The 25,869-nt window shown below is 47.5% G+C and overlaps 1 protein-coding gene and 1 long non-coding RNA gene across 5 annotated transcripts in view; one reads left to right on the plus strand and one right to left on the minus strand.

Annotated features, from left to right (window-relative positions):
- Positions 1-25,869, plus strand: part of LOC144671623 (uncharacterized) — a 1,108,978-nt gene that overhangs the window by 284,900 nt on the left and 798,209 nt on the right. The window lies entirely within an intron of this gene.
- Positions 1-25,869, minus strand: part of c1qtnf5 (C1q and TNF related 5) — a 179,145-nt gene that overhangs the window by 6,180 nt on the left and 147,096 nt on the right. The window contains exons 8-13 of one of the 4 annotated variants that reach the window (XM_078533348.1): positions 21,827-21,903; positions 18,730-18,878; positions 17,524-17,654; positions 15,980-16,114; positions 13,583-13,710; positions 2,657-2,900 (exon numbers count right to left, since the gene is read on the minus strand). In XM_078533348.1, the coding sequence (XP_078389474.1) occupies positions 2,657-2,900; positions 13,583-13,710; positions 15,980-16,114; positions 17,524-17,654; positions 18,730-18,878; positions 21,827-21,903 (864 nt within the window). Of the gene's footprint in view, positions 1-2,656; positions 2,901-3,756; positions 5,575-13,582; positions 13,711-15,979; positions 16,115-17,523; positions 17,655-18,729; positions 18,879-21,826; positions 21,904-25,869 lie in introns of those variants that run through there. The other 3 variants (XM_078533355.1, XM_078533374.1, XM_078533364.1) reach the window with 3 other exon arrangements.

Consider the following 25,869-nt stretch of genomic DNA (forward strand, 5'->3'; position numbering starts at 1 on the left):
TTTTTGAATCCTCTAAAGTGAAGACAGTAGCAAAATATTTGTTCATTTCATCTGTCATTTCCTTATTATCTACTATTAACTCCCCACTGTCACTCTCTAGAGGACCAACACTCACTTTACTTCCTCTTTTCCTGTTTAAATACCTGTGGAAACTCTTGCTATCTGTTTCTACATTTTTAACTAGCTTCCTCTCAAACTCTAATTTCTTTCTCCTGATTAACCTTTTAGTCATTCCCTGCCATTCTTTATATCCTGAACAATCACCTGACCTGCCACTCATCTTTGCACAGTTATATGCTTTTTCCTTCAGTTTGATGCTTTCCCTAACATCTTTAGTTAACTATGGATGGTGGGTTCTCCCTTTAGAATTTTTCTTTATAGTAGGAATATAATTATTCTGAATACTCTGAAATATCCCCTTAACTGTCTGCCACTGCTTCTTTATTGATCTATCCTCTAGCCCAGTTTCCCAGTTCACTTCAGCTACCTCAGCTTTCATCCTTATATAGTTGTCCTTATTTAAGTTTAAGATACTAGTCTTAGACCCACTCTTCTCCCTTTCACCCTGGATGTAAAATTCAATCATATTGTGATCACTGCTACCTGAGGGTGCCTTTACCCTGAGGTCATTAATTAATCCTGTCACATTACACAAAACCAAGTCTAATGTAAACTGCTCTCTGGTTGGCTCCAGAACATGCTAGACTCAGCCTTTCAAGTTCAAAGTTTAACTCCTTTTGATGGCTCAGTGGGTGGATGTGCCACCTGATGTGGCACAGAGCAGGAAGGAGCAAGTTTCTGACCATGCTCAGGCCTGAGTTATAATAATTGCCATCAGTGCTCACTGGCAATGGCAGCAGTAGTGAGTCAGGGTTCTTATTCCTAATAAATATCAGTGGATTCTTACTGGAAAATGCACTCATGTGGATGTTGGATGTAGGCCAGGATTGGGTTTGGCTGTGAAGCAGTCCACTGTCAAATAGCAGAAAGACAACAACTCTAAATCAGCAGATCAGTCAGCATCTGTAACTGGAAGAGATGGATTCAAGTATCCAATGTGACAACTCTCCAAGAAATCTGTTTTCCTCCAATTCTGGCCTCTTGTGCAGCCTTCAATCCACTATTGGCAGCTGTGCCTTCAGTTGCTTGGGTCCTAATGCTTGGAATTCACTCCCTAAACCTCTCTGCCTCTCTTTCCTTCTTTAACATACTCCTTTAAACCTACTTCTTTGACCCTTTTTTACTTTTGGTCATCTATATCTCGTTTTTGTGGCTCAGTGTCAGATTTTGTTTGATAATGTTCCTGTGAAAGGCATTGGATTGTTTGACTGTGTTAAAGGTGTTATGCTTTTGAAATGCTAATTTTACAGCTGATTGACCAGCTGTGTAAATCCAGCAAATTCGGATCTTATTCCACAGTCACATCCCCGACCACACTCACTGCCTGGAACACAGGCAGTCACGGGGGTGAGGCAGTGAGTGGACAGCTGGTGCCTGCAGAACCCTTATCCCAGCCCAAATCAGCAACTTCAGCCAAGGCAAAGAAAACCTGGACTTCCCAAAGCTGAGAGTCTACGGCTGGCTTCGTAAACAGAAGCAAGTACAAGTCCCGGGAATCAGTCCAGAGAAGTTGTATGGGACACTATATCAAAAGAAACAGTGGGGGGTTTTTGATCAGACTAAAGCAAAACAGGCCCAGGGGCGTGCTCCAACTTACTTTAAAAGAAAACAAAATAGAATTACTTAGTTACCCAGATCGCTGCTCCTAGGCCCCAGACACCCCTCCCAACTCCCCGTATACTTCCAGCTGAATATGATTAAGAACAGAAATGAGTAATAAGCAACTAAACCATTACTGAAAACCATAAACTTAAAGGGGCACTGCAGGCATGGGGGAGAACGAGGGTTTGACAAAACTTTTTGTCCGTGGGAGCAAGTCACGGTCTGTCCATCTCTGTAGTTTCGACACAGTTTATATTATTGTGCTCTGATATACAAAGAAAATAAAAATGTCAAACTCTAGGATAGTGCCTCAGATTGGAGCACCTCAATGGCATTGGCTAAGATGAAGGAATTCAATATGTAGAGAACGTCTGTCTGTATCACAAATGACGCTTATAACCAAAATGCTGGAGCAAATTGACTAAGATAAGGATTGCGGAGGGTCTATGTTTCACACATGGCTCAATGTTACATCCAGTCTTGTGGTCATGTCTCTAATCTGGGGAGGAGGGACAGAGAGCAGAGTCTGGCTCTCTCGGAGCACAAATCCAAACTGACTGCAACAACCCACTCATTAGACAGAAACTATTTTTGTTTTGTTCTCCTTTCTCTCTTCATTTGAAGGCACTGATGTACATCCCATGGGCTCCAGGAGTGCCTGAACTGGGGTCTCACTGCAGTGGGTGTTGGCAGGCAATTCAACCATGGGGCATCACAGGTGAATCAGTCCCATCCTCACCCAATATTGCACTTTATAATAAAATCTAACGACTGTGAGGCTCTTTGGTTTAAAATTATTTGTTGGTTTCAGTTTGGTCATATTTTTAACACAAGTGTTTATAACTTATCTTATTTTGCTTTTATCTGAGAGTTTATATCAATGAGCTCTGAGACAGCAGCCAGGAGCAGCAGGAAGTTGTGACATGATCCTTACCTTGTATTCCTGCATCACCTTTGTGTCCTGGTACTCCAGGCATTCCATCCCTCCCACTTCTCCCATCCCGCCCTGCCAGACCTGGATACCCATTACGTCCCGGAGTTCCTGGAATTCCTGGATGACCATCACAAAATCCGGAAAGGTTGTTGTCCTTAATGTTGGCCGAGGCACTTGGCAGCAACAAGAGTAACACGGACAGGGTAATACAACTCATCCTGAGGTTCAGGGAGAGACTCCGACCCTGTAGAGCAAAAAGGAATGACTGGTTAGGCCCCAGCTGGAGAACTGAATCTAATTCTGGGAACCACACTTGAGGAAGGATTTCAAGAGTTTGTAGAGAGTGCGCAGGAGGTTTACTAAAACGGTACAGAGCATGAGTTCAGTTTCATAGAAAGATTTGAGAAACTGGGGTGTTCTCCTTAAAGCAGAGAAGCATAAGAGGAATTTTAATTGAGGTATTCCATATTATAAGGGGTTTTAATAGAGTAAATAAGGAGAAACTTTACAGTGGGGAGGGTTAGTAATCAAAAGTCTCAGGTTTGAGGTGATTGGTAAAAGAACCGCTGGGAGGGTGAGGATAATAATACTTTTACACATCAAGTTGTTGTGATCTGGAATGCACTGTCTGCAAGAGCAGTGAAAGCAGATTCAATATTAACTTTTGAAAGGAAATTGGATAAATATTTGAAGGGGAAATTCACAGGGCTAGGGAAAGAGCAAACCAAGTGGGATTACTTGGAAAGTCCTCTCAAAGAGTTGGCACAGATACAATGGATAGAATGGCCTTTTTCTTTACTGCATACATGAATCCATATTAATCCAGGTTTCCTTTGAGAGTGACAGGGTGACCATTTAAGTAAATCCTCCTTTACATTGCCTGAGCCAAAGGTCAGGGGGTGTCAGTGAGGAACTAGGTGAAAGCTCACACTTGGTGCCAATGGATCAGAGCCTCCTGGAGGAGGTATTCAATATTTCAGGAGAGAAGGGGCAGACTGTCCTTGACCAATATTTGGAAAGAGAATATTCTCTTCCGTCATCCTTTGTCTCACCCCACAGGGCCACTCAAAATGATCAAATCAAGCTGCTCATCCATTGACCCATTGACTCAGGACCACCAAACCAGGAGCCATAACCAGGAGACTGAATGTTTGTTGCAGGTTGGGAGATATCTGTGAATTGCAGTCTCTGGCTTAGCCTCCCAATTGGATCTTGCTGATTTGAAGCTGTCTCGTTGTCTGTCTCTGTAACCTAGAGGTTGGCTGTCTGCTTGGTTGCAAATCTTGTATGGTTCCTTCATTGTCTTTACAGACGTAATGATGACCACTGGACCGCTCACACAGACTGTCCCTTTTCAGCATAGAGTGGACCCAGGGCCTGACCTCTGGATGTGATCTGTTGTCCACTCAGTGGGAGAGGGATCTACTGTGTTTGAGAAAGTGCTCATCAGAGTCCAGGGATTCGGAAGAACAGTCTGACCTGACAACGTTGTACACAAGTGATTATGTGATGCATTTTATTCTTATTTATACCATTACATTGCACATTTAAGGGATTGTCAAACGATAGGTGGTGAAAACCATGCCCCTTTAATTAAAAGTATTGGCTGCGTTCTGAGCTCCCTCTGTTACTCCCCTGCAGTGTTTATATGGTCTTGTGACTCAAGTAATCTCATTTCTGTTATTGTAAACTGACCTCAAAATAAAAGGCAAATGTCCAGCTGCCAAAACTGGAGGTTCAAGAGAATTTAATAAACCATTTATTCATCTCATTACAAACACAACACGGTGAAGCATAATTACCCCAGACAGACTGTCCTGTCACACACTGTAAAATAGTTTTTGAAAAATTCTTCATGAAGTATAGTCCCCCTTTAAATCTCCTTATCTGTTGAATGAACTGAGAGTCCATGTTTTCAATTTGCTCCATACTCCCAATGTTCTGATTCGTGTGAAATGAAATAGAATTACAGAGTTGGAGTTCTAAGGAACAGTTAAAACCTCTCAGACTGCAGTCTGGAGCCTGCACATCCACAGAATTGTATGTTAAAGCTGCTCCGTTAAGGCTGTAGGAGTGTGCGCAGCAAGTGCTCAGATTGTTAGGAAGATTTTAAGTTCCATTCCTTAACTGCGCTTGGAAAACTAGAGACACCGTTTGAAAAATACATTAAATAACTTACCATAAAGATGAAATGTTTTCTAGTTTTGCGAGAAGTGAAACTGTGAGTGGTGGTGACAGCTCTTTGCTACTGGCAGCTTTGTCAGTACGTCCCTGTGCAGCCCCTCAATCTCCCAATCAGACAACTCCACCACTCAGCTCAGTTCAAAGGGAATGAGAAACTCCTACCCACTGGCTCTGACTCCAGAAGGAAATGGTTGGTGCGCTCAGAGGCAAAACCAGGAACAACAGGATGAGAAAAGGCACAGGGAACGGGAACAAAATGAGACAAGACAGAGAACGGGAAAAGAATGAGTAAAGATACAGGGACTGGGAACAGATTGAGTAAAGGCAAACCGATTCCCACAAAGACAGTCTACTTGTCAAAGAAAGACTTCTGAGAGTATAAATGTTAACTAAAACAAATCAGATGTTCAGTGGTGTTATACAATTTCTAAACCACTGTGGCATAAACACTCAGTCCACTCCTCGATCTGACAATCTAACCAAACAATTGAACATTGAGGGAGTGCTGCACAGCCTGAAGTGTGGCCATTTCATAACATCAAACCAATCCCCCAACTCCTTGTTCTAGAGGCCCACATGAATGTTAAAGGCGCTATATGAAGATCAGGGAATTCTCAGGCACTGAGGATCCAACATTTGTCCCTCAACCTACATGAAGAAAAGTAGGTTAACTGCTCACTCAAACTGCATTCCATAATTCATCTTCCATGAAGCATTTCTCAGAGGTGTGATAAAACATCAATACAAGTATCCTGATAGACTGCAACTCATCAGAACAGATTTATTTGGTGAACATGTTGCTGCTTTATTTATTTATTTGTGTGTGTAAATTAAATGAGTTGTTATAAAGTTATACAAGATGCAGATCATTTGCACGAAGTGGATTATAATGTAGCGTTGAGAATGCTGTGGATTAAAATGTAGCGTTGAGAATGCTGTTGATTATAATGTAGCGTTGAGAATGCTGTTGATTATAATGTAGCGTTGAGAATGCTGTTGATTATAATGTAGCATTGAGAATACTGTGGATTATAATGTAGCATTGAGAATGCTGTGGATTATAATGTAGCGTTGAGAATGCTGTTGATTATAATGTAGCGTTGAGAATGCTGTTGATTATAATGTAGTGTTGAGAATGCTGTGGATTATAATGTAGCGTTGAGAATGCTGTTGATTATAATGTAGCGTTGAGAATGCTGTGGATTATAATGTAGCGTTGAGAATGCTGTGGATTATAATGTAGCGTTGAGAATGCTGTTGATTATAATGTAGCGTTGAGAATGCTGTGGATTATAATGTAGTGTTGAGAATGCTGTTGATTATAATGTAGCGTTGAGAATGCTGTTGATTATAATGTAGCGTTGAGAATGCTGTGGATTATAATGTAGTGTTGAGAATGCTGTTGATTATAATATAGCGTTGAGAATGCTGTGGATTATAATGTAGCGTTGAGAATGCTGTTGATTATGATGTAGCATTGAGAATGCTGTGGATTATAATGTAGCATTGAGAATGCTGTTGATTATAATGTAGCGTTGAGAATGCTGTTGATTATAATGTAGCATTGAGAATGCTGTTGATTATAATGTAGCATTGAGAATGCTGTTGATTATAATGTAGCGTTGAGAATGCTGTGGATTATAATGTAGTGTTGAGAATGCTGTTGATTATAATGTAGCGTTGAGAATACTGTGGATTATAATGTAGCGTTGAGAATGCTGTTGATTATAATGTAGCATTGAGAATGCTGTGGATTATAATGTAGCGTTGAGAATGCTGTTGATTATAATGTAGTGTTGAGAATGCTGTTGATTATAATGTAGCGTTGAGAATGCTGTGGATTATAATGTAGCGTTGAGAATGCTGTGGATTATAATGTAGCATTGAGAATGCTGTTGATTATAATGTAGCGTTGAGAATGCTGTGGATTATAATGTAGTGTTGAGAATACTGTTGATTATAATGTAGCGTTGAGAATGCTGTGGATTATAATGTAGCGTTGAGAATGCTGTTGATTATAATGTAGCGTTGAGAATGCTGTGGATTATAATGTAGCGTTGAGAATGCTGTGGATTATAATGTAGCGTTGAGAATACTGTTGATTATAATGTAGCGTTGAGAATGCTGTGGATTATAATGTAGCGTTGAGAATGCTGTTGATTATAATGTAGCGTTGAGAATGCTGTGGATTATAATGTAGTGTTGAGAATACTGTTGATTATAATGTAGCGTTGAGAATGCTGTTGTCCAGCTTTTTCTTTACTATTTCCCCCATTTTCTTCCCTCCTCTCCTGAAGATGCTGATTTCTTGGATAACTCATCCACATCATCACTCTTCAAGTGTGATCCTCAGCAGCAGCTTCACAGTCTTCCCAGCTCTGTGGCATCATAAATCAACCAAATACAGTGCCCAGCAAGCAGGCATGAGCATACTGTCTAGTACCAGTCACTGGGTAGTGATCAGGACTAGGGACCCTGGCTGATTTCTAACCCTTTCCAATACATGAAAAGTAAGGTCAGTTTGACATTGCCAGGTACTGCCCCAGCTGAGACTAGCCAGCTCTGCACAGGCTGGACATCAAAGCCAGGAGCCTGGTGATCTGTGTGACTTCATATCACACTGGGAATCATCTTCACCCAGTGGGTTTTGGGAAACTGCTTTTAGACTCCTGACTGACACATTGGAGCCATTTTACGTTAACTTGTTCATCGGAAAACTGACAGGACTGGGAGCAACGCCGCTTTTACACGTCACCCAAGTTTCTAATTGGGCAGATGTGAAATCAATTCTCCACTCCATCCTATCAGTTTCATGCTGGGGTCAGTGAATAAGATATCGCCAACTATGATTAACTGTATTCCTGGAAGTTTCATCACTTGACTTCCCCCACGCTCCAGCTATTAATCGGCCAACACATCCATCCTTGTGACCTGCTGCCATCCTATGCCAACTGGAAAGCAAAAAGACTCATTACCCAATTGGATGATGCTTGACTATCAGCCAAACAGCCTTTTTTTACTCCATTTTCAATATTTCTATATCTGAAAGAGAAATGTTCAAAGATTGTTTTTGAATATCCGGTGATTTTTCTCCGGGGTTGCACACAGCACTGTCCTGCAGTTTGATCTTCAATTCCTGGAGACTCCAGGCTAATCCTGGAGGGTTGATAACCCTATGGTAAAATTACCCCATTGAGTCAGCTCCACCCAGGCAGACATTGACGTGTTATAGCAACAGTGATCTCATTTACCAGGAACCTGCAAACATGCAGTGTAGCTGTAAGTATGTTTACGATAAATCAGAATGGCTGCTTGAAAGTCACTTTGACACAGTTTATGTTGTTTCAAAATAAAATCATGCCTTCCATAAGGCAAGTATGGACATTGTGACATTCCAGTCTCGCATCGGTCCATTTGCAGTTGTGAGGCCAACATGATGTGTTTTTAAATCTGAGTTTCATCTTCGCAGCTTTGGTCTTGTTGAAGGAGGCAGAAAACTGCGCATATGAGAACATTTAAAATTCTAACTCTTCACTTTTAGTAAGAAATGTGTAGCTTGTGTTTTAGTGAGGTTTGTTTTTGCAGTGTCCTAGGTGCTGCTGTTAGGGGTGCTGCAATTATAACAATTCCGGTTTCAGTTGTTAAGGTAGCTGCAGCTAAGGATCGGATCGGGGGGAGTTACCCCTCTATGGATTGGGGGGGGAGTTACCCCTCTATGGATTGGGGGGGAGTTACCCCTCTATGGATTGGGGGGGGTTACCCCTCTATGGGTTGGGTGGGGGGGAGTTACCCCTCTATGGGTTGGGGGGGTTACCCCTCTATGGATTGGGGGGGTTACCCCTCTATGGGTTGGGGGGGTTACCCCTCTATGGGTTGGGGGGGAGTTACCCCTCTATGGATTGGGGGGGAGTTACCCCTCTATGGATTGGGGGGGTTACCCCTCTATGGATTGGGGGGGAGTTACCCCTCTATGGGTTGGGTGGGGGGGAGTTACCCCTCTATGGATTGGGGGGGGGTTACCCCTCTATGGATTGGGGGGGAGTTACCCCTCTATGGGTTGGGTGGGGGGGAGTTACCCCTCTATGGGTTGTGGGGGGGGAGTTACCCCTCTATGGATTGGGGGGGGGGGAGTTACCCCTCTATGGGTTGTGGGGGGGGAGTTACCCCTCTATGGATTGGGGGGGGGGGAGTTACCCCTCTATGGGTTGTGGGGGGGGAGTTACCCCTCTATGGGTTGGGGGGGTTACCCCTCTATGGTTTGGGGGGGTTACCCCTCTATGGGTTGGGGGGGTTACCCCTCTATGGGTTGGGGGGGTTACCCCTCTATGGGTTGGGGGGGGGTTACCCCTCTATGGGTTGGGGGGGTTACCCCTCTATGGGTTGGGGGGGGGTTACCCCTCTATGGATTGGGGGGGGGTTACCCCTCTATGGATTGGGGGGGTTACCCCTCTATGGGTTGGGGGGGTTACCCCTCTATGGGTTGGGGGGGTTACCCCTCTATGGATTGGGGGGGGAGTTACCCCTCTATGGATTGGGGGGGTTACCCCTCTATGGATTGGGGGGGTTACCCCTCTATGGATTGGGTGGGTTACCCCTCTATGGGTTGGGTGGGTTACCCCTCTATGGGTTGGGTGGGTTACCCCTCTATGGATTGACGGGTGAGTTACCCCTCTATGGGTTGGGTGGGTTACCCCTCTATGGTCTCACACATTCAATGGGGTCATCAGAGTCTGGGAAAAGGTTACAGTTGAAAGGCCACATTATGCCCAGTGATTCAAGTGAGTGCTGACACTGTTTTTCTGCAGTCTGGCAGAGGGACTGACAGGGTGGCACTACCCCACCATCCCTTATGCACTTGGGCACAAAGATGCTGCAGGTCAATAGGCGGAGATTCTCATAGCAGACCAATTCAGTCAGAAGCTGTTGGAATGAAAGGATAAAGTGTTAGTATTGGGACATCCAGGTACCAAAGGATTAGAACAGGTCAGAATCGTTAGCACTGAAACCTTGTTAGTCCAAATCAAACACCCAATCATTCAGCAGAAAGCTGAGAGCGTGGAGAGAATTCCTGATAACACAGCTGTCAGTCACAGACTCCACTGGGTCATCCTCCACTGCTGTCAGTCACAGACTCCACTGGGTCATCCTCCACTGCTGTCAGTCACAGACTCCACTGGATCATCCTCCACTGCTGTCAGTCACAGACTCCACTGGGTCATCCTCCACTGCTGTCAGTCACAGACTCCACTGGATCATCCTCCACTGCTGTCAGTCACAGACTCCACTGGGTCATCCTCCACTGCTGTCAGTCACAGACTCCACTGGATCATCCTCCACTGCTGTCAGTCACAGACTCCACTGGATCATCCTCCACTGCTGTCAGTCACAGACTCCACTGGGTCATCCTCCACTGCTGTCAGTCACAGACTCCACTGGGTCATCCTCCACTGCTGTCAGTCACAGACTCCACTGGGTCATCCTCCACTGCTGTCAGTCACAGACTCCACTGGATCATCCTCCACTGCTGTCAGTCACAGACTCCACTGGATCATCCTCCACTGCTGTCAGTCACAGACTCCACTGGATCATCCTCCACTGCTGTCAGTCACAGACTCCACTGGATCATCCTCCACTGCTGTCAGTCACAGACTCCACTGGATCATCCTCCACTGCTGTCAGTCACAGACTCCACTGGGTCATCCTCCACTGCTGTCAGTCACAGACTCCACTGGGTCATCCTCCACTGCTGTCAGTCACAGACTCCACTGGGTCATCCTCCACTGCTGTCAGTCACAGACTCCACTGGGTCATCCTCCACTGCTGTCAGTCACAGACTCCACTGGATCATCCTCCACTGCTGTCAGTCACAGACTCCACTGGGTCATCCTCCACTGCTGTCAGTCACAGACTCCACTGGGTCATCCTCCACTGCTGTCAGTCACAGACTCCACTGGGTCATCCTCCACTGCTGTCAGTCACAGACTCCACTGGATCATCCTCCACTGCTGTCAGTCACAGACTCCACTGGGTCATCCTCCACTGCTGTCAGTCACAGACTCCACTGGGTCATCCTCCACTGCTGTCAGTCACAGACTCCACTGGGTCATCCTCCACTGCTGTCAGTCACAGACTCCACTGGATCATCCTCCACTGCTGTCAGTCACAGACTCCACTGGATCATCCTCCACTGCTGTCAGTCACAGACTCCACTGGATCATCCTCCACTGCTGTCAGTCACAGACTCCACTGGATCATCCTCCACTGCTGTCAGTCACAGACTCCACTGGATCATCCTCCACTGCTGTCAGTCACAGACTCCACTGGGTCATCCTCCACTGCTGTCAGTCACAGACTCCACTGGGTCATCCTCCACTGCTGTCAGTCACAGACTCCACTGGGTCATCCTCCACTGCTGTCAGTCACAGACTCCACTGGGTCATCCTCCACTGCTGTCAGTCACAGACTCCACTGGGTCATCCTCCACTGCTGTCAGTCACAGACTCCACTGGGTCATCCTCCACTGCTGTCAGTCACAGACTCCACTGGATCATCCTCCACTGCTGTCAGTCACAGACTCCACTGGATCATCCTCCACTGCTGTCAGTCACAGACTCCACTGGATCATCCTCCACTGCTGTCAGTCACAGACTCCACTGGATCATCCTCCACTGCTGTCAGTCACAGACTCCACTGGGTCATCCTCCACTGCTGTCAGTCACAGACTCCACTGGATCATCCTCCACTGCTGTCAGTCACAGACTCCACTGGGTCATCCTCCACTGCTGTCAGTCACAGACTCCACTGGGTCATCCTCCACTGCTGTCAGTCACAGACTCCACTGGGTCATCCTCCACTGCTGTCAGTCACAGACTCCACTGGATCATCCTCCACTGCTGTCAGTCACAGACTCCACTGGGTCATCCTCCACTGCTGTCAGTCACAGACTCCACTGGATCATCCTCCACTGCTGTCAGTCACAGACTCCACTGGGTCATCCTCCACTGCTGTCAGTCACAGACTCCATGAAGTAAATGGCAGGGAGTGTGTCATTACCCTCGCTCAAAACACATCTGGATTCATAGCTGTTTGGGACCAGGATTCTCACTATTTCTTCAAATCCACAACATTAAATCTGGGCACCACAGAATATTCCCACTTTCCTACTCTGACTCACTGTTTAATGGAACCTCAAAACTGTAGAACACCCCAGGTACCTCGGTCTCCCCTCCAACCTCCAAACACAACACAAACTTGGCATCACCTAATACTTGGTTCACCTCATCTACTCCTTTAAATCTTGCTTTCATCCTGAATTGTACTGCACTGAGGGAGGGGCTTCCCTGCACTGAGGGAGGGGCTTCCCTGCACTGGGGGAGGGGCTTCCCTGCACTGAGGGAGGGGCTTCCCTGCACTGGGGGAGGGGCTTCCCTGCACTGAGGGAGGGGCTTCCCTGCACTGAGGGAGGGGCTTCCCTGCACTGGGGGAGGGGCTTCCCTGCACTGAGGGAGGGGCTTCCCTGCACTGAGGGAGGGGCTTCCCTGCACTGGGGGAGGGGCTTCCCTGCACTGAGGGAGGGGCTTCCCTGCACTGAGGGAGGGGCTTCCCTGCACTGAGGGAGGGGCTTCCCTGCACTGAGGGAGGGGCTTCCCTGCACTGAGGGAGGGGCTTCCCTGCACTGAGGGAGGGGCTTCCATGCACTGAGGGAGGGGCTTCCCTGCACTGAGGGAGGGGCTTCCCTGCCCTGAGGGAGGGGCTTCCCTGCACTGAGGGAGGGGCTTCCCTGCACTGAGGGAGGGGCTTCCCTGCACTGAGGGAGGGGCTTCCCTGCACTGAGGGAGGGGCTTCCCTGCACTGGGGGAGGGGCTTCCCTGCACTGAGGGAGGGGCTTCCCTGCACTGAGGGAGGGGCTTCCCTGCCCTGAGGGAGGGGCTTCCCTGCCCTGAGGGAGGGGCTTCCCTGCCCTGAGGGAGGGGCTTCCCTGCACTGAGGGAGGGGCTTCCCTGCACTGAGGGAGGGGCTTCCCTGCACTGAGGGAGGGGCTTCCCTGCACTGAGGGAGGGTATGTTGAAGGGCAGCAGTCTGGGGTGTAATAGTGCAGGTGTGAAGGTGTAAGAATATTTTGGAGATTGGTTTGATTGTCTTTGGGTATCAGGGAACATTGAAGCAGATTTTCCGACCGGAGAACAAATGAGTGGAGTGAAGTCTATGATGGGGAATCCACTGCATATTGAAGGTATGGGATCGATCGAATGATTGCTCTTCCCATATTGCATTTCCTTAAGGTAACAAAACTGCAGCTGGCACAACCCTAGGTGTGTGACAGGATGGAAATCCCTCACAGCTCATTGCTCACAGCACAATTTCATTTCAGGATATTGACTTCCTCTTGCTGGGTTTCTGGTAAGTGGACCTTATCCATTCCAAACCCAAAGCCCCCGGGTTTTTGCAAAGACCTTGTGCTGTTTGGGACTAACACAATTCTATATACCCAGTGCATTTATTTCTCTCCAATGTGTTCTGGGAGATGATATCAGCAGAACACGGTTGAGTTGGACTCAATTTCAAAATTAACTAATTAAACATATTTACAGAAGTTAAGCCACTCGTACAAATAGAGGGGCAGTAGGACCTCTGCTGCTCCACACAAACTATACTGGAACACAAGAGTCTTGCATGGAGAATTCTGTATCAGCACAAACTATGGTATCACCAGGTATGGTAGAAATAGCTGAGCCCACTCACCTTGTAGTCCTTCAGGGTAGAAATAGCACTTCTCTGATCTGGAATTCCAAGCCAGATATTGGGGAATGAAGTCTCATTATAACTGAGGCCTTGACACATTTCTACCTCCACCTTCTCACAATCGGTTTCTGGGAAACAAGAGCAAAATATCCAGAACATGTTCTGGGTAAATCAGAGTTTCACGAGTTATGGAGCAGCTTCACAATCCTTGTGTCTACCCTCTTCCCTGCCCCCCCAGTCCAGTGGGTATATGTACTGCTAAGAGTGGCTCTGAATCATTGACCAGAAATCTACCCAGGTTCACCTTGTGCCCTGTGCTTAATTTACTAGGGTAGTAGATTATGTTACAACTCGGGAACATTATCATGGTGGAACAATTTTATGACACTGTCTAGGTCCAGGTAAGAGTAATGGCTGCTTCGGCTGAGTGCTAAAGGATACTTGGGGTAGTTCAGGGAAGGATGTCCCAATTTCAATTCTCAAAAAGGAGCCATAAACTTCATTAGAAGAGCAGAGAAAGCAGTAAAGGGAATTTGGGGAGAGGGGTGAGAATGTCCTCAAATTTTTGACCAAAAAGAGTAAAAGATCAGCTTAACCAGATAATTGAGTGTGTGCGAGCAGGTAGGGCCAGAGTTTACAAAAAGAGTAAAGGAACTGAAGTAAGGGCTCTGTATCTGAATGCCTGCAGCATTTTCAATAAAACAGGTGAATTGTCAGTTCAAATAGAAATTTATATGTACGACCTGATAGTCATTACAGAGGCATGGCTACAAGGAAACCAAAACTGGGAGCTGAATACCCAAGGAAGGACAGGAATCTGGGAAAAGGCGGTGGGGTAGCTCTGTTAATTAAAGAAGGCATTAGTACTGTAGAGATGACCTTAGTTCTAAAGATCAAGACATGGGTGGAATTTTGGCCATAAAATGTGGCGAGCCATTCAAAAGTCCATTGACTTGGTGGGGCCAGAAGATCCCACCAGATGGAGGGCCGTAAAATTCAACCCATCAATTTGGGTGGAACTAAGGAACAGCAAGGGGTAGAAAACATTGGTGGGAATTCTTTATGGGGCACCAAACAACAGAGGTAACATAAATCACAGTGTAAATCAGGAAATTAGAGGCGCATGTAATAAGGGTAATACAGTAATCATGGGGGATTTCAATCTACATACAGAGAGGGTAAACCAAATTATTGCTAATGTTGTGGAAGGTGAGTTTTTGGAATGTGTGCAGGATGCTTTTCTATAAGAGTATGTTGAGGAACCAACTAGGGATCAGGCTATTTTAGATTTAGTATTGTGCAATGAAAACGGGCTAATTAATAATCTTGTTGTAAAAGGAGCCTTTAGGAAAGAGTGACCATAATATGATAGAATTTTACATTAAGTCTGAAAGTGATGTAGTTCAATCAGAGACTAGGGTCTTAAATGTAAGCAAAGGAAACTATGAAAGTGTGAGGGGCAGATTGGCTGTGGTGGATTGGGAAACTACATTAAAAGGTATGATGGTGACAGACAATGGCTAACATCTGAAGAACTAATACATAGTTTACAACAAAAATACAGTCATTTAACACGCAAAAACCCTAAAACAGCAAGGAAAGTGTTCCCACTGTGGCTAACAGAAGAAATCAAGGATTGTTTTAGATCAAAGGAAGCGGCATATCAAGTTGCCAAAAAATAGATAAGTCTGAGGATAGGGAGCATTTTAGAATTCTGCAAATAACGACCAAGAAAAAAATGAAGAAAGGGAAAATAGAACATGAAAACAAACTAAAAACTGTAAAAGCTTCTGTAAGTATGGAAAAAGGAAAGGATTAGCAAAACAAATGTGGGTCCATTACGAGCAGAGTCAGGAGAATTTATAATAGGGAATAAGGAGAATATGGCATAGAAACTAAACAAATACCGTGTGTGTTTTCATGGATGAAAATACTAAAAGCCTCACAGAAATTATGGAGAATCAAGGGAATAGTGTAAATGAGGAACTGCAAGATATTAATATTAGTAAAAAAGCACCAGAGAAATCAATGGGATTTCAAGTATATAGACTGCTGAAGCTGATGATCTACACCCCAAATTGTTGAAAGAAGTGGCTGTAGAGATGTTAGATACATTGGTGATCATCTTTTAAAATTCTAGATTCTGGAACTGATCCTGTAGATTGGAAGGTGGCAAATGTAACCCCACTATTTAAGAAAGGAGGGAGAGAGAGAAAACAGGGAACTACAGACCTGTCAGCCTGACATCAGTAGTGGGAAAAATGCTGGAATCTACTGCAATGTGTAACTGTCGGGATGGTCGATGAACTAGAAAGACCTCAGTCTTCTATTGTCCAGCAGTTCTTACATTCCTACAGGTAAGTACGTGTCATGTTCCCATGTAACCCTTTCACATACCGTAAGGCAGGTGGGTGACACCACTGCAGTTCATCTCGTCACTGCCATCTGAGCAGTCGTTCCAGCCGTCACACACCCACTGCATTGCTTCACACTGCCCGTTTATACAGCTGAACTCATGGGGGCTGCATGTCACTGGGCCACAAGAAACAAGGAAGAACGAGTGATTTAACACAGTCTGACATCTTGCAAACTTCTAAACAATACTGCGTGCTGTGTGATTGCTCTCCAGATATTACAAATGTGGATAGAAAATCCTAGAGGAAGGGAAAATGCTGGATTCCCAACAGGCCTAAGTGATAAGGAGATGAGGAGAAATTTTTTCTCCCAGAGGGTTGTGCGACTTTGGAACTCTCTGCCTCAGAAGGTGCTGGGGGTGGGGTCACTGAATATTTATATGACAGAGGTAGATAGATTCTTGTTAGGCAAGGGAATCAAAGGTTATCGGGGTTAGATGGGGATGTGGAAATCGAAACACAATAAGATCAACCGTGACCATATTGAATGGCGGGGCAGGCTTGAGGGGCCGAGTGGCCTACTCCTGTTCCTATTTCTAATCTTATGTTCTTATGATAACAAGTCACTAACTCAGATAAGGATTTGGGATATACCACAGTTCAACTTTGATTTAAAGGAAAGGGGAGTTGAAGTTTAAGTTTGAATTTTTGCTCCTCTGGACCAATGAACATTGGAGCCATCTCACCGGGGTTAACACCTCACCGGGGCTACCATCTCACCGGGGCTACCATCTCACCGGGGTTAACATCTCACCGGGGCTACCATCTCACCGGGGCTACCATCTCACCAGGGTTAACATCTCACCGGGGTTAACATCTCACCGGGGTTAACATCTCACCGGGGCTACCATCTCACCGGGGTTAACACCTCACCGGGGTTAACACCTCACCGGGGCTACCATCTCACCGGGGTTAACATCTCACCGGGGTTAAAATCTCACCGGGGTTAACATCTCACCGGGGCTACCATCTCACCGGGGTTAACATCTCACCGGGGTTAACACCTCACTGGGGCTACCATCTCACCGGGGTTAACATCTCACCGGGGCTACCATCTCACCGGGGTTAACACCTCACCGGGGCTACCATCTCACCGGGGTTAACACCTCACTGGGGTTAACACCTCACCGGGGTTAACACCTCACCGGGGTTACCATCTCACCGGGGCTACCATCTCACCGGAGTTAACACCTCACCGGGGTTAACTCCTCACTGGGGTTAACACCTCACCGGGGTTAACATCTCACCGGGGATAACATCTCACCGGGGTTAACATCTCACCGGGGATAACATCTCACCGGGGATATCATCTCACCGGGGTTAACATCTCTGAGCTGTCAGGTATATTCCTGGTATCATTGCTTGTTTGGCAGAGCTGCCCAGCTGTTATAATAAATGTCCAAGTTGGAGCAAGAGTTAGTGCAACCCACTGCCCAAGACCACTGGGGCAAAGTCACCTGCTCCACCTCCCGTGTCCACACCTTGATGCCCTTTGTGGGATTTCAGAATGAATGCGCTGTTTCTCACCCTCACTTCTGTTGACCGAATGGTAGGTGGCAAAGAATCCCAGGTCTGATTCTCCCTCATCAGCCACAAACAGAACCAGCATCTCATGTCGGGGGGATGTCAGAGTTGGAGGGAGGGAGTCCCCACAGTATCTTTAAAAGGAAAGAAGTGGCTATACTTTGTGTTTTTCACTCCCTTTGCCCATCTGTTCTCATTTAGTTGTGAATTCAGGCTGACATATTGCCTTCAGTCCCTCTGTAACTCACCGTCAGAAAGCTCTGAGATGAGACAGGAATCAACACCAACTTGTAATAAAAGTGCTTTAAACATAACAAAATGTCCAAGACACTTCACCTGGGGAATTATCAAACAAAATATGACACCAAACAGATCATCAAGAGCTGGATCATGTGCAGGTATCTCAAAGGGTTGTGGGCACTGGAGGAGATGACAGAGATAGGGAGTGGTGAGGCCATGGAGGGATTTGAAGATGAAGATAAGAATTTTAAATCCATGGCATTGTTGAACCTGAAATCAGTGCAGGTTAACGAGCACAGGAGTGATGGGGGAATGGGATTTGCCACATGTGTGGATACAGGCGGCAGAGTTTCGGATGACCACACGTTTCCAGAGGGTTGAGTGTTGGGGAAGAGCAGCCAGGAGAGCATTGGGATAATCAAGTCTAGAGGCAGCAAAGCCAGCAGAGGAGCCGAGGCAGGGGCAGAGTCAGGAGGTGGAATAGGAGGCTTAGCAATGACATGAATATGTGATTGAAAACTCATCTCACAATCAAATATGACACCAAAGGTGTGAACAGGCTTCACCAAGTTGCCAGGGTGAGAGATGAAGTCAGTGGCGAGGGAGCAGAGTCTGTAGGAGGGACTGAGGGTAATGGCTTCAGCCTTCCCAATGTTTAATTGGAGGAATCATTCTCCCTTCTGACTACCTCTTGTGTATCCTTTGGCTACAGCATCCTTTACATCCATAGCTCAGGCCAGGACTGGAGGAGGGTCCAACTCAAAGCTTCCCTTTGCCATGTCAGTTCACCCAATGACCAGCACATTCCCTGCACAAGGCATGAGACTCTCATCAGGCTGGGAGTTTCAATCTGAGGTCATAGGCGATTGTGTCATGTGGTCCTTCCCAGGCTGAACCTAGCCCCGGGTCCCAGGGGTGAAAGGTCACTGTTACACTTCACTGCGCCCATGGGTATTTTGTACACGTTACCTTCCCATGAAGCTGCTGGGACTACTGCTAGCTCGATCATGCACCTCCACAAAGTCATACCGACAGTCTGACGCAGCCTCCAAGCTGAAGTTATGGAACAGCAATTGGATTATGTGACCCTGAGGAACTGAGATATGCCACACACACACCTACACAACAGAACACAGGAATTACCAAACAACAGGGCGGTGTAAAAGTATCCCATCAATTCATTGAGAGTCCTTCACTGAAACAATTTTAATTACTCCCATTAGGAAAGGGTTAAATAGACAGAGAGACGTGCTGATAGTGTGGACTGTAGGTGCATGGTTACGTGGTAGATGTACACAGAACTGGAAGGCTCCAAGAAAGAAAGAAAATCTAGCATTTATATAGCACCATTCACATCTTTAGGACAAACCAAAGTGTTTGATGATATCTTTGAAGCAATGGAATGTGAGAAACGTGGCAGCTAATTTCCTCACAGCAAACTTCTCCAAACTGCAGTAAGATCAATGACCAATGACACTGTGTTAGTGATGTTAGCAGAGGGATAAATATTGGCCAAGACAGCCAGTCAGCTCACCTGCTCTTCTTCAAAGAATGCCACTGGGATCTTCCTGAGAGGACCACTACAGCCGTGACTTAACATCTCATTCAAAAGGCACCTTGGACAGTGCAGCAAGTGCCAGCCTAGATTACGTTGGATGGATACTGCAAAGACTATGGGCCCTGACAACATTCCGGCAATAGTACTGAAGACTTGTGCTCCAGAACTTGCTGTGCCGCTAGCCAAGCTGTTCCAGTACAGCTACAACACTGGCATCTACCCGGCTATGTGGAAAATTGCCCAGGTATGTCCTGTACACAAAAAGCAGGACAAATCCAACCCGGCCAATTACCGCCCATCAGTCTACTCTTGATCATCACTAAAGTAATGGAAGGAGTCATCAACAGTGCTATCAAGCGACACTTAGCTTACTGACGTTCAGTTTGGGTTCTGCCAGGGCCACTCAGCTCCTGACCTCATTAAAGCCCTGGCTCAAACATGGACAAAAGAACTGAACTCCAGAGATAAGGTGAGAATGACTACCCTTGACATCAAGGCAGCATTTGACCAAGAGTGACAGCAAGGAGCCCTAGCAAAACTGGAGTCAATGGGAATCAAGGAGAAAACTCTCCACTGGTCGGAGTCATACCTAGCACAGAGGAAGATTGTTGTGGTTGTTGGAGGTCAGTCATCTCAGCTCCAGGACATCACTGCAGGAGTTCCTCAGGGTAGTGTCCTCGGCCCAACCATCTTCAGCTGCTTCATCAATGACCTTCCTTCCATCATAAGGTCAGAAGTGGGGATGTTCGCTGATGATTGCACAATGTTCAGCACCATTCACGACTCCACAGATACTGAAGCAGTTCATGTCCAAATGCAGCAAGACCTGGACAATATCCAGGCTTGGGCTGACAAGTGGCAAGTAACATTTGTGTCACACAAGGACCAGACAATAACCATCTCCAACAAGAGAGAATCCAACCATTGTCCCTTGACATTCAATGACATTACCATTGCTGAATCCCCCACTATTAACATCCTGGGGGTTACCATTGACCAGAAACTGAACTGGACTAGCCATTCACATACTTTAACTACAAGAGCAGGTCAGAGGCTAGGAATCCTGCAACGAGTAACTCATCTCCTGAAGCCTGTCCACCATCTACAAGACACAAGTCAGGAGTGTAATGGAATACTCCCCACTTGCCTGGATGAGTGCAGCTCCCATAACACTCAAGAAGCTGGACACCGCCCAGGACAAAGCAGACCCGCTTGATCGGCACCTCATCCATAAACATTCACTCCCTGCACAACTGACGCACAGTGACAGCAGTGTGTACCATCTACAAGATGCACTGCAGGAACTCACCAAGGTTCCTTAGACAGCACCTTCCAAACCTGTGACCGCTACCACCTAGAAGGACAAGGGCAGCAGATAGATGGGAACACCACCACCTGGAAGTTCCCCTCCAAGTCACTCACCATCCTGACTTGGAAACATATCGCTGTTCCTTCACTGTCGCTGGGTCAAAATCCTGGAACTCCCTCCCTAACAGCACTGTGGGTGTACCTACACCACACGGACTGCAGTGGTTCAAGAAGGCAGCTCACCACCACCTTCTCAAGGGCAATTAGGGATGGGCAATAAGGGATGGGCAATAAATGCTGGCCCAGCCAGAGAAGCTCACATCCTGTGAAAGAATGAACTAAAATGTCTCTGGAATTGATTCTCTGACTCCAAACCTGACTTCTAAATTTAATCGCTGGTCTGTGCTGAAATATCTGGTCTTGGTTGGGGCAGTACAATTGACTTCAGTACCTCTGGATGGTGAAGAGAGAAACGGACACATTTCATTTTCTCATCAGGATCCAGCAGTTCCTGTTGGAACATGCTCCTGTAACGAACAACAGGTGAAGATGTGGTGGGGTTTAGTAGACATGCATCCTGTGGTTGGATAAGCTGCCAACACTTACACTGTCACTTGGTTCGAGTAGCAAAGGACATTGTGCACCCTTGGAACTGTGCCCCAATAAGAGTCAGTGTCTTCAGAGAAGAAGTGAAATTAAAGTGGGAAATTGCTGGACAATTAGTGAAGATAGATGGGTAAAAGGAGAGGAACAGTGAGACTGACAGGGACAACATAGAAGTGAAGAAATGTGTTGTCTTTAACAGCCCAGCTACTCCAAAATCAGAATTTTTTGGTAATGGAGCCACTATCCTGACCACACGCATACCAGACTAAACAATGTGCATGAATCAAATGCACATGAACATCTGGAGTTGCTTTTAGTGCCATAACTCATATTATATATGTCATACTACTGTACAGAGTATGTACAGAGTTTGGGTGCGTCTGTCCATTGGGACTGGTTTCCATTGGCCAACTCCAAGAGAGGTGAGGAAAAGATTGGAGAAAGAGGTGGATTGATGGGCATTGGTCTGGAATTGGGGGAGTGACCGCAGTGGTCAGCCTGGGGCCGATGGATTGTAGAAACACGCTGGGAAAGGATTGGTAAAAGGGACAGAGTTTTGTTAACGATAACTTAACCTGTGTCAAGTTTACGTACTTGCCTGTGTGGATACTGCTCGGGGTATTTGGGAGTAGCTAGAGATCCTTCCAGAGCAGTCAGAATTCCACCACAATCTAAATAGAGCAACAGGAACATGGATAGTGAGGTGTCAATTCACAGAAGCCCTGGAATCAGTCGTCAGGTATGTAAACACTGAAAAACTTTATTTGTATAAAATAAACCAATAAAATCATTCTGTCAGCATGATGTCACTGTCATATCGTCACTGTCTCGTCGTCACTGTCTTGATGTCACTGTCTCGTTGTCACTGTCACGTCGTCACTGTCACTGTCATGTCGTCACTGTCTTGATGACACTGTCACGTCGTCACTGTCATGTCGTCACCGTCTCGTCGTCACTGTCACGTCGTCACTGTCACTGTCATGTCGTCACTGTCTCGATGTCACCGTCTCGACGTCACTGTCACGTCGTCACCGTCTCGACGTCACCGTCTCGTCGTCACCGTCACGTCGTCACCGTCTCGACGTCACCGTCACGTCGTCACCGTCTCGACGTCACCGTCACGTCGTCACCGTCTCGACGTCACCGTCACGACGTCACCGTCTCGACGTCACCGTCTCGACGTCACTGTCTCGTCGTCACTGTCTCGTCGTCACTGTCTCGATGTCACTGTCTTGATGTCACTGTCTCGTCGTCACTGTCTCGATGTCACTGTCTCGATGTCACTGTCACGTCGTCACTGTCTCGATGTCACTGTCTCGACGTCACTGTCTCGATGTCACTGTCTCGACGTCACTGTCTCGACGTCCCTGTCTCGTCGTCACTGTCTCGATGTCACTGTCTCGACGTCACTGTCTCGATGTCACTGTCCCGTTGTCACTGTCTAGACGTCACTGTCTAGACGTCACTGTCACGGCGTCACTGTCTCAGCGTCACTGTCTTGATGTCACTGTCTCGTCGTCACTGTCCTGTCGTCACTGTCTCGACGTCACTGTCTAGGCGTCACTGTCTCATCGTCACTGTCTCGGCGTCACTGTTTCGTCGTTACTGTCTAGATGTCACTGTCTCGTCGTCACTGTCTCAACGTCACTGTCTCGATGTCACTGTCACGTCGTCACTGTCTCGATGTCCCTCTCTCGTCATCACTGTCTCGATGTCACTGTCTCGACGTCACTGTCTCGATGTCACTGTCTCGACGTCACTGTCTCATCGTCACTGTCTCGTCGTCACTGCCTCGATGTCACTGTCACGACATTACTGTCTCGATGTTACTGTCTCGACATCACTGTCCAGACGTCACTGTCACGACGTCACTGTCTCGACGTCACTGTCAAGACATCACTGTCTCGACGTCACTGTCACGACGTCACTGTCTCGTCGTCACTGTCTCGACGTCACTGTCTAGACGTCACTGTCTCGCCATCACTGTCTAGACGTCACTGTCTCAGTGTCACTGTCACGACGTCACTATCACGTCGTCACTGTCCCGTTATCACTGTCATGACGTCACTGTCTAGACGTCACTGTCACGGCGTCACTGTCTCAGCGTCACTGCCTTGATGTCACTGTCTCGTCGTCACTGTCTTCTCGTCACTGTCTTGACGTCACTGTCACGTCGTCACCGTCTCGATGTCACTGTCTCGACGTCACTGTCTCGACGTCACTGTCTCGTCGTCACTGTCTCGACGTCACTGTCACGACGTCACTGTCTCGACGTCACTGTCTCGTCGTCACTATCACGTCGTCACTGTCACGTCGTCACTGTCTCGTTGTCACTGTCTCGACGTCACTGTCTCGTCGTCACTGTCTCGATGTCACTGTCTCGATGTCACTGTCACGTCGTCACTGTCTCGTCGTCACTGTCTCGTCGTCACTGTCTCGATGTCACTGTCACGACGTCACTGTCACGACGTCACTGTCACGTCATCACTGTCTCATCGTCACTGTCTCGATGTCACTGTCTCGTCGTCACTGTCTCGATGTCACTGTCTCGTCGTCACTGTCTCGATGTCACTGTCTCGTCGTCACTGTCTCGTCGTCACTGTCTCGTCGTCACTGTCTTGATGTCACTGTCACGATGTCACTGTCACGACGTCACTGTCTCGTCGTCACTGTCTCGTCGTCACTGTCTTGATGTCACTGTCACGACGTCACTGTCACGTCATCACTGTCTCATCGTCACAGTCTCGACGTCACTGTCTTGACGTCACTGTCTCGATGTCACTGTCACGTCGTCACTGTCTCGATGTCACTGTCTCGACGTCACTGTCTCGATGTCACTGTCACATCGTCACTGTCTCGACGTCACTGTCTCGACGTCACTGTCTCGACGTCCCTGTCTCGTCGTCACTGTCTCGATGTCACTGTCTCGACGTCACTGTCTCAATGTCACTGTCACGTCGTCACTGTCTCGATGTCACTGTCTCGACGTCACTGTCTCGTCGTCACTGTCTCGACGTCCCTGTCTCGTCGCCACTGTCTCATCGTCACTGTCTCGTCGTCACTGTCTAGACGTCACTGTCTCGTTGTCACTGTCTCGACGTCACTGTCACGACGTCACTGTCACGACGTCACTGTCTCGACGTCACTGTCTCGTCGTCACTGTCTCGACGTCACTGTCTAGACGTCACTGTCTCACCGTCACTGTCTAGACGTCACTGTCTCAGTGTCACTGTCACGACGTCACTGTCACAACGTCACTGTCCCATTGTCATTGTCATGACGTCACTGTCTAGACGTCACTGTCACGGCGTCACTGTCTCAGCGTCACTGTCTCATCATCACTGTCTCGTCGTCACTGTCTCAATGTCACTATCACGGCGTCACTGTCTCGTCGTCACTGTCTAGATGTCACTGTCTCGTCGTCACTGTCTAGATGTCACTGTCTCGTCGTCACTGTCCCGTTGTCACTGTCTCGACGTCACTGTCACGTCGTCACTGTCTCGATGTCACTGTCACGTCGTCACTGTCTAGACGTCACAGTCTCGTCGTCACTGTCTAGTTGTCACTGCCTCGACGTCACTGCCTCGACGTCACTGCCTCGTCGTCACTGTCACGTCGTCACTGCCTCGACGTCACTGCCTCGACGTCACTGTCTCGTCGTCACTGCCTCGATGTCACTGTCTCGACGTCACTGCCTCGACGTCACTACCTCGTCGTCACTGTCTCGTCGTCACTGTCTCGACGTCACTGCCTCGACGTCACTGTCTCGTCGTCACTGCCTCGACGTCACTGTCTCGACGTCACTGTCTCGACGTCACTGCCTCGACGTCACTGCCTCGACGTCACTACCTCGTCGTCACTGTCTCGTCGTCACTGCCTCGACGTCACTGTCTCGACGTCACTGTCTTGACGTCACTGTCTCGATGTCACTGTCACGTCGTCACTGTCTCGATGTCACTGTCTCGACGTCACTGTCTCGATGTCACTGTCACATCGTCACTGTCTCGACGTCACTGTCTCGACGTCACTGTCTCGACGTCCCTGTCTCGTCGTCACTGTCTCGATGTCACTGTCTCGACGTCACTGTCTCAATGTCACTGTCACGTCGTCACTGTCTCGATGTCACTGTCTCGACGTCACTGTCTCGTCGTCACTGTCTCGACGTCCCTGTCTCGTCGCCACTGTCTCATCGTCACTGTCTCGTCGTCACTGTCTAGACGTCACTGTCTCGTTGTCACTGTCTCGACGTCACTGTCACGACGTCACTGTCACGACGTCACTGTCTCGACGTCACTGTCTCGTCGTCACTGTCTCGACGTCACTGTCTAGACGTCACTGTCTCACCGTCACTGTCTAGACGTCACTGTCTCAGTGTCACTGTCACGACGTCACTGTCACAACGTCACTGTCCCATTGTCATTGTCATGACGTCACTGTCTAGACGTCACAGTCACGGCGTCACTGTCTCAGCGTCACTGTCTCATCATCACTGTCTCGTCGTCACTGTCTCAATGTCACTATCACGGCGTCACTGTCTCGTCGTCACTGTCTAGATGTCACTGTCTCGTCGTCACTGTCTAGATGTCACTGTCTCGTCGTCACTGTCCCGTTGTCACTGTCTCGACGTCACTGTCACG

Source organism: Cetorhinus maximus, chromosome 2, assembly GCF_964194155.1.
Source record: "Cetorhinus maximus chromosome 2, sCetMax3.hap1.1, whole genome shotgun sequence".
NCBI classification, from domain to species: Eukaryota; Metazoa; Chordata; class Chondrichthyes; order Lamniformes; family Cetorhinidae; genus Cetorhinus; species Cetorhinus maximus.